At 39.6% G+C, this 12,266-nt stretch overlaps 1 protein-coding gene across 2 annotated transcripts in view; it reads right to left on the bottom strand.

Annotated features, from left to right (window-relative positions):
* Positions 1 to 12,266, bottom strand: part of Pkn2 (protein kinase N2) — a 129,877-nt gene that overhangs the window by 51,985 nt on the left and 65,626 nt on the right. For both annotated transcript variants that reach the window (XM_045138196.1, XM_004653665.2), the window contains exons 3-6: positions 10,068 to 10,222; positions 4,709 to 4,826; positions 3,290 to 3,435; positions 2,987 to 3,200 (exon numbers count right to left, since the gene is read on the bottom strand). In XM_045138196.1, the coding sequence (XP_044994131.1) occupies positions 2,987 to 3,200; positions 3,290 to 3,435; positions 4,709 to 4,826; positions 10,068 to 10,222 (633 nt within the window). The remainder of the gene's footprint in view (positions 1 to 2,986; positions 3,201 to 3,289; positions 3,436 to 4,708; positions 4,827 to 10,067; positions 10,223 to 12,266) is intronic.

The following is a 12,266-nucleotide window of genomic DNA, read 5'->3' as shown; positions in this document are numbered from 1 at the left end:
GCCTTTAGTCCCAGCAGTAGGTAGGTTGAGAGGTAGGAGGACTGCTGTGAGTTTGAGGCCAGCCTAAGACTACATAGTGAATTCCAAGTCAGCCTGGGCTAGAGTGAGACTCTACCTCAAAAACAAACCAACAAAACCACACAAACAAACAAAATTATAAGATAAAAATAAGATATTCAATGTTAACAGCAACCACAAGATTGAGAAGGAATGACTAAACCACATTCATGGTTGACAATAATGATATTATATACTGATGAGTCAATTCATCAAGATGATACATTTAAACATACAAAAAAACCCATAAGCATGTGTGCACACAGGGATGTGTGTATCCAACAAAGGTTAAAATTGTGAAACCAGTTTACATACTTGAAAGAAGAAATATATGCTGTACTCATAAGCCATAGTTTGTTACAGGACAGTTCCAGAGTCCCTCAAACAATCCAGGCCACTGCTCGTGCCCTTGCCTGCCTACAGAACTAGATGGTAAACCCACTGCTGGAGAAACCGTATGCTTAGGACACACTGAGAAATCAAGCTAAACTGAGCTGCAAGCCTCCTTCCTGGTGGCTGTCACAGTAGTAGAAAGTGCTATGTAGGGGGCTGAAGAGATGGCATAGCAGTTAAGGCACTTGCATGGGAAGCCTTAGGAACCAGATTTGATTCTCCAGGTCCCACATAAGCCAGATGCACATGGTGGTACATACATTTGGAATTCGTTTGCAGTGGCTGGAGGCCCTGGTGTGCCCATTCTCTCTCTCTCTCTCTGTCTGTCTTCCTCTGTCTCTAATAAAAATACATAAATCAGAAAAACAAAGTGCTATGTAGGATACTAGGGGAGAAAAATTAAAACAGACTTAACCAGAAGTAGAACCTGCGAGCTATACAACCAGGCAGTCAGGCAAGTTGTGCCCACTGGTACAGTACTGGTCTATAAGTGGTCTAATAGTATGTCTTTTATGGGGGTAACTGATCTATTTGAGGCTTGATTTACACAAGGGAATTCATGGCTGGTACTAAAAAAACTCATCAAAAACCTATAGCTGGGGAGGTCACTGGCTCTTTGCTTGGCTAAAAGGATATAGTGTCTACATCAAATTTCCTTCTTAAATACTTATGTTTGTGTGCCTCTCAGAAAAGTGTTTGTTTTTAATTTAATTTAATTTTTTTTTTTTTCAGACAGCAACAACTACTGTGGAGTCTCAAATCTCGTCCAAGTGCTGAGTGACTGCTGAGTGGTCAGCACTAACTGAGAAATCCCTATTATGCCCTCCAAGGCTCAGAGAACATTGTGGAAGAAGGGGTGGAAAGAGCATTAAGAGGCAAAGGATGAGTACTTCGGAAGGCTGTCTTCTGGCTACAAGGTGGCACTTCATTCATGCCCTCACAGTAGCTGTAGTTACTTGCATACAACCTGCAAAATATTAGGTCCATCAACATGTCATTATGGGTGATGGAAGAGGTTCAAAAAATAGAAAAAACCATCATCATCAAAATAGAAGAGGGACTAGCTGAAAAGAAAAGAATGGGCTCAGTGAAAGGAGAAAGAGGGAACAAAGGAAAAGTAATGGAAAGGAATTATGTACATGTATGAAAACTGTCAACAAAAAGTTAAAATAATAAAGGAAGAAATACAAACAATTCCATAAAACAGTTGGAGACCACTGCCCAAATTTCAATAATGACCTACCAGCATGGCTATGATAATATTTTATGTATTCATTAACAAGCAGATAGAGAGACAGAGAAATTGAGTACAGACACGCCAGGGCCACTAGTCACTGCAAATGAACTCCAGACACATGCATTACTTTGTTCATCTGGCTTATGTGGGTCCTCGGGAATCATACCCAGGTTGTTAGGCTTTGCAGGCACATGCCTTAACCATTGAACCTAATAATAATTTTTTAAGGGAGAATTACAATTGATGGTGAGGAATGAGAGAAACTAGAACCCTCAAACATTGCTCTTAGGAATGTAAAATTACACAGCCATCTGGGCAAAAGTTTGACCTAGATGTAGAGTTACCATATACCCTAGCAAGTATATTCCTAGGCATATATCTTTCCAAACTGAAAACAGGTATTCCAACAAAAGCCTGTACATATATGTTCTTGGGGCATTATTCATAATAGTCAAAAGGTTAAAAAAAAAAAAAGTCACAGGTTATATAATCTCACTTATATGAACTACCTAGAAAAGGCAAATTTGCATTAAGACAAAAAGCCAGTTTTATGGTGCCAAGGCCTGGAAAGATAGAGGAGCATCAAGTAACTATTTTATGGGCATTGGTTTTCTTTTGAAATGGTGAAGATGCTTTGGAACCTGATAGTGGTAATGGCTGTATCTTAATGGTATACTTTCACACACACACACAAAACAATTTTTTTGGTACTATGGGTTGAACACAGGCCTTCTATATATGCTAGGCAAGCACTCTACCACTGATCTATGCCTCCCACCCTCATTTTTTTAAAGTTTATTTTTTATTATTTGAGAGAGAAAGAGGAAAAAAGAGAAGGAAGGAGGGGGGCGGAGAGAGAGACACAGAGAGAGAATGAGTGCACCAGGGCATCCCGACACTGCAAATGAACTCCAGATACATATACCACCTTCTGCATCCAGCTTACGTAGGTCTTGGGGAATTGAACCTGGGTCCTCTGGCTTTGCAGGCAAGCACCTTAACCACTAAGACATCTCTTCAGTCCTAATTTTTATTTTGAGACAGGCTCTAAGGCTGGCCTTAACCTCACTCTAACCCAAGAAAGCCCTGAATTTGTGATCCTCTTGTTTTAGCAATTAAGTACCTAAGTATCTGGGCTTTCAGGTCTGTTATCACTAGGCCACAAAACTAGGTACTTTATTATGTGAATTTTAACTATAATTTAAAAAAATAATCTGTTCACCCTTCTTTGGCCCCAATCATTAGTCCACGACAAATAAAGACAGAACTGCACAGAAATGAGGGACATGGGCTACGTACCGGTTAACGCTGCTGGTTTGGAGAGTGTACTATACTGGTTTTGCGTAGATATCATACTCTGACGTGGACTTAATGTTGGTGATGCAACCAGTGAAAGCTCCTCAATAATAATACTGCTTTTGGGATGATTTTTGGGAAGTTCATTTAATCTTTGTTCTAGTGAATACTTTAAAAGGTCCAATTTCTGACTTGATTCATTAAATCTTGCTTGAGCCTTGCAAGGGAAAGAGACATTGTTGTCAATTAAATAATGACATTCTGGGAATAATATATTCAAAAAGCTACAATTTTATTTAAAATTACTTCTGAAAGTGCTTTTCTGTCTGTTACTTTTCCTGAGCCAAGTAATTTCATTACATTCTTTGCACCTTCTGCAACTGCAAACTCTATCCTAAAATGATGCCTTAATTCTTCCATTCGAAGTTCAAGAGGACTTATCACAGGTTTTGCTAAAAAAGAGGAAAAAACAAAATTTATTAACTGAACAACATGACATTCTAAACTGTAATGAAAAACCGTGAGAAGGAAATGAACTGCCATGATACCAGAAGTCCTTAAGCCTGCAAGCACTGATGTAATGGGATGCAAGGCTGAGCCAGAGCTTTCCATTTCAGGCACTATGTCTCAGTTACAAATTCCTGAAAAGAGTTCAGACCTGAAGATATCATAACTTCATGAGAAGGAAACATGTCTACTTCTTCAAGTTCTATATTAGAGGTTCAACCACTGCTGATTCAAAATTATTTTGGGGAAAAAGTTGCCCCTGACGTTGGCAAAGCCTGTCAGCCTGGGTTTGGTTTCCCAGTACCCATGTAAAGCCACACAAAGTGGCCCATGTGTCTGGAGATTGTCTGCACTGGCAGAAAGCCCTGGTGTGCCTGTTTTCTATTTCTTTCTTTTTTGGTTTTTTGAGGTAGGGTCTTACTCTACTCCAGGCTGACGTGGAATTCACTATGTAGTCTCAGGGTGGCCTTGAACTCACTCCTCCTACCTCTGCCTCCCGAGTGCTGGGATTACAGGTTTATGTTCTATTTCTCTCAAACAAATAAAAAAATAAATATTTTTTTAAAAGTTTCCCTATCTGAAAATATACAAATGTTTTGCTCTTGTCAATATTCCTGGAAAAAAAAGTGTAGCAACTATTTACAGGGCATTTACATGGTATCAGGTATGATAAGAAACTTAGAACTAATTTAAAGGATGTGAGAAGATGTGCCAATGTTCTATGCAGATAACATGATGCTTTATTGAAATACTTGATCACCAGTGCATTTTGGCACCCACTGGGGTCCTGAAACCAATCACTGCAGATACTGAAAGACTGCCACTTCTGGTCCTACTTCAAACAACTAGCTGTAGAGACTCTGTCTGGAATTTAAAATAGAACAAAACAAAAAAACCTGAAAAAGAGATAACAAAGCTATACTTGTAAACACGCAACAAGTTTCTTGAAATAAAGCATTAGTAAGAAATATCTGACAGCTTACAGATACCTTCTGGATTGATATCCTTTTGAAACATGAGGACCAAATATCTGAAAGAAGCCATCCCATGTAAAGAGTTTAAACCCCAACATAAAAATAGAGAAAAAAAAAAAAAACAACAACCCTGCAAACCCTAACTGCCCCGGGGTTTCAATCATTGCATTGCTCCTTTCTTACACAACTGGATTAGTACTCTATGCTTGTCAAAGACAGTCACAATTTATCGCTACACCATCACCATTATCAAAAGCCAGTTCATTGGTCTGGACTGCCTGCAGAATCTGCATTCGGATGACTTCGATCTTTGTCTTGCTGTCCTGGAGCAGTTGTTGAGCGGTACCATGGAGTTTTCGATCCTATTAAAAATAAATTTGAAAAGGTAAGCATATAAAAGGACCAATGGAAACACTTCCTATCTTCTAAGAAGATCAGCTCATACATCACCATCTGAAAGAGTTAAAAGAATTGAGGTCACCTTAGTATATAACTGTTTTAACACATTGCTGTTGGATGTGTGGTATACATGCATATATGTATGTGTTTGTATGTCTGTGGGTGCACATGTGCGAAGGCCAGATGTTGAAGTCAGATATCTTTTTAAAAATCACTCTACAACTTATTTTTTTAAATTTTCAAAAAAATTTTTTAGGTAACAACTTCCATGATTAAAAAAAAAACAAACCATGGTAATAGCCTCCCTCCCCCAACTTTCCCCTTTGAAACTCCATTCTCCCCATCTCAATCAGTCTCTCTTTTATTTTGATGTCATGATCATTTCCTCCTATTATGATGCTTGTGTAGGTAGTGTCAGGCACTGTGAGGTCATGGATATCCAGGCCATTTTGTGTCTGGAGTACAACTAATTTTTTAAAAAATGTTTTACTTATTTGAGAGACAAAAGGAGGGAGGGAGGAAGAATGAATGGGCATGCTTCTAGTCACTACAAACAAACTCCAGACACATGTGCCACCATAAACATCTGGTTTATTAAGTGGATTCTGGAAAAATCAAACCTGGGTCCTTACGCTTTCCATGCAAGAACCAAGCCATCTATCCAGTCCCATCTTATTTATTGAGACAGGCTCTGTCACTCAACCTGGAGCTCACTTATTTGGTAAGACTAGCTAGCCTATCTTCAGTAATCCTCCTGCTTCTACCTTCACGACACCCAGCTACTATGTGAGTGATGGCAATTCGAATGCAGGTCCTCATGCTTGCGTGGAAAGCACATTACTGATTGGGCCATCAATCTCTCTAGGACCTCTAGTATATAATTTTAAAGATCATTTGGAAAATAAAAAGAGCCACCAAACATCTTACTTATTTCAGTCCTGGGGATTGAACCCAGGGATTTATCAATTTTAGGCAAGTGTGTTCTAACACTTAGCTACATTCTCAGCCATATATCTGAGATGCACAAAATGTTTTCATATGTATGCTGAGATGATGTCCACAAGTTTACATACCCATCACCTGATAGTGAGCCTGTTCATGCATATGTGCACTAGGGACACATTAAATCTACATCCTTAGCAAATTTTCAATACATGGCATCGTTATTTCTGTAGTGTGAGGGAGGGATTTGCATGCTAGAGAAATGTTTTACCATTGAGGTACACTGCCACGCCCTCTACACACAACATTATCAGGTACAGTCCTCATGCTGTTCCAGAGATCTCTAGATTTAGTCAACCTCCATAATTGTGAATTTACACTAGGTTATCTTTTATCCTGTTACAGCCCATTTCTTCTATTCTGGTAACTAGGGTTCCAGTGCTTCTATTTACTCAACTGTTATTTTTAAGAGCCCACATACAAGTGAGATAATATAGTTTTGCTTTCTGCGTCTGCCTTATTTCACTTAGTAGAATGCCCTTCAGGTTTCACCACATCACTGTAAGTCAGTATCTCCTTTTAACAGGATACATATTTCATCGTATGCCGCACGGTTATCACACAAGTTAACCATTCAGCTATTAAAAATACTATGCATTGTTTGAATCCTATTAGTGCTTTAAAAATTCAAACCTAAATTTACAATTTTCTCTTGTTATTGCTTTACACAAAATATAATGAATGTTCCTTTCCCATGATCAGTAACTCTCAGACTCAGAAACATAGCATCTGATGATACTTCAAAGTCCAAAACGATATGTAGGTAATGTTTATTTCCCCTATTAAATTCCAGGGAGTTTCACAAATGTATGCAAATATAAAACAGAACTAATCACAGGCACTATGTGTGCTTCCTTAAATTAGGCTAAAATAGGAAGCAGCATTTGTCAGCACTGGTAAAAATGATGAACATCTCTAGAGAATTCTGAATGTCAAACAGGTTCTGAACTGAATGAACTGCTGCTATTGTTGACTATGTTTAGTTTTAGGAATACTGCATGTCAATGAAATAGTAGGCTAACAAATAATGGCCCATCCAAACATGTTCTAATATCAGAATCTAGTAAGTTACCTTATCTGGCAAAGAGATTTACAGTAGCAGGTAGAATTAAGGTTGTTCATCACCAGACCTAAAATGTGGAGACTATCTTGCATTATTGAGGCCAAACCAACATAATCAGAAGGCTCTTAAAAGTAGGATTACAAGGCAAGAGGAGGTTAGGACCAAGTGATATGACATATGATGTGACAGGATGGAAGTGGGGCCACAGTTGGTGGCTTGGAGTCTAAGGGCAGTGAAGTGAAGATGTAGAGCTTCCAGAAACCAAAGAACAGCCTCTATCAGCCCTGCCAACATTTCAGCTTAGTAAGATATACTTCAGACTAAATAATTATAAAGCTGTAACTATCAATTTATGTTGTCTTAAGTCACAATATTTGTGATAATTTAACAAATGAGTTTTACAAACTATGAGGCGCTAATGCCCTTTTCTACTATGAGAATTGTATTTTGCTATAAGACATAAGAGGAAAACAGACAAAGGTAAGCATCAAATTGGAAAGAATTTATAATGAAGGCCAGTCTTTTCATAGTGTTGATGTAACTAGCTCTGCCTTAACCACTAAGTCAGTAGTATTAACTTGGGAATAAGAAAGAAAGAATGCTTCAACCTCACCCTGACAACTATACTTGGAATGAATATTTTTATGAGTAAAAATAACTTTAAATTATAATTTCCAAGTTATGCATATTACATTTAATAAAAGACTACAACTTAGCAAGTCAAAGTGGGATAGGAGACCACATTTACACACAGAAGACTTTCAATTAAATGAGCCAAATGCTGTCATAATCTTTTGGTCACATATTTATGGCTTACATAAAATTACACACAATGTTTATATGTTAAATATTGTCAGGCTTAGTTAAAATACAAAATGCAACATTGTCAGTTAGGATGCTGCCCCAGGAAGCTTTCACCTTGACAGAAGATACAGTTATTACATGCATCAGGAAATTAAAAGCATACAAAAGTTCAAAGAAAGGTAGGGTCAACTGTAGTTGATAGAATTCAGAGAAGTTTTCTGGGTCATGAATATGCAAGTGGGTTTGGAATGTGTCAAGACAGGATGACATCTCATATCACATGTTGTTACTACAGCAAAACAACAATAAAAAGGTTTCTCCAAACTACACAGCTGCAGCAACAGAAAATATTTCAAGGAATTTGGGAAGTATTTTGATTGTGGCGCTGGTGTCATACATATGTCCAGGTTTTTTTTTCAAGTTAGAGCTGTGCCCTAGCCCAGACTGACCTGGAATTCCCTCTCTAGTCCTAGTCTGGCCTTCAACTAACAATGATTCTCCTCCCTGTGCCTCCCCGGTACTGGGATTAGAGGTGTGCACCACCACGCCTGGTGATGTCATGTTTATTTATTTATGTCTCAATTACAAGTGAAACAAAAACACTGGAGGATTAGGAGCTGGGAGGCAAAGATGGATAAGGCAGCATTTCCAAATGGGAAGTAAGTATGGGAAGACTTTGGGACAAAAAGGAAAAAGAAACTAGAAAAAGGTGCTATATGTTGACAAGAACCTTAGCTTGGGGTATTATTTGAACAAGCAGATAGGATAAATTTCTTCAACATGGCTTATCAAAACTCAGAGATTACTCTGAAAAACCAGTGTGCTTCCTGAAGCCACTACTGTACAAAGAGGAAGGGTTAACATGTACTACTCCATAGAAAGTACAGTAAGACAGATGTAACCCATTCCTTAGATGCTTATTAATAATAAAATATTTTAGTCACTTATATGAAGGGGGAAACAGTACAACGTGCACACAGTATAGGCCATGGGGGTCAATGGTAGATAAAGAGCAGCAGTGCAATTCCTCCTCCTTTTTTTGGGGGGGGGATTGAGGTAGGGTCTCACTCTGGTCCAGGCTGACCTGGAATTCACTATGTAGTTTCAGGGTGGCCTTGAACTCAAGGGGATTGGCGAGAGTGCTGGGATTAAAGGTGTGGTGCCACCACACCCGGCTTCTGTTCCTTCTAACAAACATGAGTTTTATAGTGAAGTATGTTACTGTACTAGGTGCTGTTCTAAGCAGTTAAGACTGAGTGTTCTAATGTTGAAAACATATAATCAGGAAACTGATCATGTAGCCAGGCATGGATGTGGATCCCTCTAATTTCAGCACTCAGAAAGGAGGTAGAAGGATCACAAGTTTGAGGCCAGTCTGGCTACACAGTGATTTCTAAGACCACATGGGTGAAGACAGAGTCTCAAAAGATGCATGCTCACACACACAGGGAGAGTGAGAGGAGGAGGAAGGGAGGGAGGGAGGGAGGGATTACTGATTGCTGCTATCTTGCTGAGGTAGCTGCATCTGGCTAGAAGACCTTAAGGAAGTGAGAGAAAGCCATAGAAATATGTGGGAGAAGAAAATACTTAGTGCTTAGCATTATGTGGAAAATTCATACAAAGATATGTTTTAATTAGTCATAATGAATTGACAATAATGACTTTCAAGCAGGTGTTAGTTATATCAGATCTGTAAGAGTGTACCTTGGAAGCCAGTAATCACGGATGCTAAAACTATTCTTTTCATTTGCCACTTCCCAAAACATGTATATAGGTTGGAAACTCAGACTGACTTTTTAAAAATAAACATTTTATTTTAAAATGATTTTAGATTTATAGAAAGCATGTATGTACAGAGAGCTCCTACGTGTATAATCAAATTTATAATTGGATTTTAATAGGAATAAATAACTTTTAAAATATTCCTTAACAATTATGTTTCTTTTTTTTCCTTTGGTTTTTCAAGGTAGGGTCTCACTGTCGTCCTATGTAGTCTCAGGCTGGCCACAAATGCACGGCAATCCTCCTACCTCAACCTCCTGAGTGCTAGGATTAAAAAAGGCATGCGCCACCATGTCCGGCCCAACTTCTTATTTATACTTTTGAAGGCTAAAGCTAAAATTGTCTCCGAGTCATTACATACAGTTTAAAAGTGAAATTCCCAAATCAGAGCAGCGAAATGTGAGAAACGCGGCGCTAACTGAAGAAATGAAGCGCTTCTTCCCTGCAGGAGCACCCAGCAGGCACAGCGCCACCCTCTGCCCACAGGGAGTGCGCATCAGTCCCCAAATAGGAACCTGCTAATAATGATAGATGAAATACGTAAAGTACTTACCTTCGAAGAACCATTAGAGTACATCTGTATCATGTTCTCAGCACCTTGTTTTACTTTGAGTTCTATGTCCAGTTGTTTTTGCAAGGCCATCAATCTATTGTTGCTAGTAGAACTACGAGGGTCACTGTTTGGAGTATCTGGAGTCCTCGGGCAATCTATGCGTGAAAAATTCTAATGTTACTAATTAGATCAATTGATGCCTCAAACGGGAATGTTAATGCATGTGATCAAAGCACATGTATGTGAAATGGCACAATGGAAACTCATTTTGTATAGTTAATACTTTATAGACATTCAAAGAGCGGGGAGAGATGGTGTAGCTGTCAAGGAGCTTGCTTGACTGTGAAGCCTAAGGATCCAGGGGTTGATTCCCCAGTGCCCACATAAAGCCAGATGCACAGGGTGGCACATACATCTGGAGTTTGTTTGCAGTGGCTGGAGGCTCTGGCACACCCATTCCCCTCTCCTTCTGTAATAAAATAACATTTTTTTTTTTTTTAAAGAAATTCAGTTGGGTGTGGTGGTGCACACCTTTAATCCCAGCACTTGGAAGGCAGAGGTAGGAGGATCACTGTGAGTTTGAGATCATCCTGAGACTGACTACATAGTGAATTGCAGGTCAGCCTGGGCTGGAGTGAGACCCTACCTCAAAACAAAACAAAAACCCATAGTAAAAAGTTTGAATGGAGGGCTGGAGAAATGGCTTAGTGGTTAAGGCCTTTGCTTGCCAAGTTAAAGGATCCGGGTTTGATTCTCTAGGACCTATGTAAGCCAGATGCATGAGGGGGTGCACACACCTAGAGTTCATTTGCAGTGGCTGGAGGCCCTGGCGTGTCTTCTCTCTCTCAAATAAATAAATAATATATAGATATATATATTTAAAAAGTTTAAATGGAGAAACCCTGCATGGGTAAATAACAAAGCCCCCAGTGAAAATCCCAGGTGCGAATGTGGGATAATTCTCTATGAGTCAGGGAGGCCCAAGTTCCTCAAAACAATACAGGCTACTGTTTTTGATTGCCCACTAAAATGTGATGAGAATACCCTCTGCTGCTGGAGACACCAAAGTTATATATATATATATATATATATATACATACACATACATACATACATACATACATACATACACATACATACATGATATTAAGCTAGAACTGAACTCGAGATTTCCTCTCTGCTTGTAATTTTTTTTTTTTTTTGGTGCTAGAAAGTGCATGTAGGCTACTGAGGAAGAAGTCATCAAAGAGTTAGCCCAGCTGTAGACCTTATGTGCTCTAATAGGGACCAACCATGTAAGAGGTGCTTACTGGTACAATGGTGGCATGGCTGTCACCAGTGTCAACAGGCGCGTTCTGATTGAACTGAGGCCTGCTCCCCAGGGAGGAATTCACGCCTGCACCTGTAAACCTAGTCAAAAGCCGGTGATTAAGAAGGTCAGAGGCCCTAGGAGGAACCTACTACTACTGTTGTCTAAATAGATAAGCTGTCAAAATGCCTTCTAAGTATTTGTTTGTACCCACAGATTTATGCTGCTCTCCCCTTTGGTTAGAGAAGCTTCTTTTGCAAAGGGCTGTGGTTATTGCAGAGGCACACAGCTGGCAGAAGAGCTGAGAATGGCAGTGTGCTCAGCTCTCAGTGGGACATCTATATCACCTCTCCCCCATCCCAAGACTCAGGGAACACTGTGGCAGAGGGGATAGAAAGAACATAGGAGCTAGAGAAGGGGGAGAAGAGCTGTCATGCTGTCTTCAGGACACGACATGGCCGGCGCACTCATGAACTCTCAGCAGTCCTGGCTTCTTGCACATGACTGGCTCCATCGACATTCATTCCATCAGGGACAGACAGGGGAAAGGCCTATGAGCTGTCACTCTTCCCTAAGAAGCTGTGGGCACTGGGGAAGGAGGGTAGCCGCTGGTAAACCTTACATGCTCCAGTAAATAATGCCACGCATGCACAACATGGAAACAGGAAGAGTACTAGTTGGAAGGAAAGTGGAGTTCACTGGGAGCACTGGATCCAGAGATGGTAGTGGGGATGAATCTTATCAAAACACATTATATTCACAAAGAAAATTATTTTTAAAATAAAATTTATTTCTTTATTTGCAAGCAGAGAGAGAGAGAGAGAGAGAGAGAGAGAGAAGAGAGACAGATAATGGGCACACCAGGGCCTCTAGCCACTCTAAATGAATTC

This window comes from Jaculus jaculus, chromosome 19, assembly GCF_020740685.1.
Source record: "Jaculus jaculus isolate mJacJac1 chromosome 19, mJacJac1.mat.Y.cur, whole genome shotgun sequence".
NCBI classification, from domain to species: Eukaryota; Metazoa; Chordata; class Mammalia; order Rodentia; family Dipodidae; genus Jaculus; species Jaculus jaculus.
The sequence above is the reverse complement of the archived record's forward strand: the minus strand, read 5'-3'. Positions and strand labels throughout refer to the sequence as shown.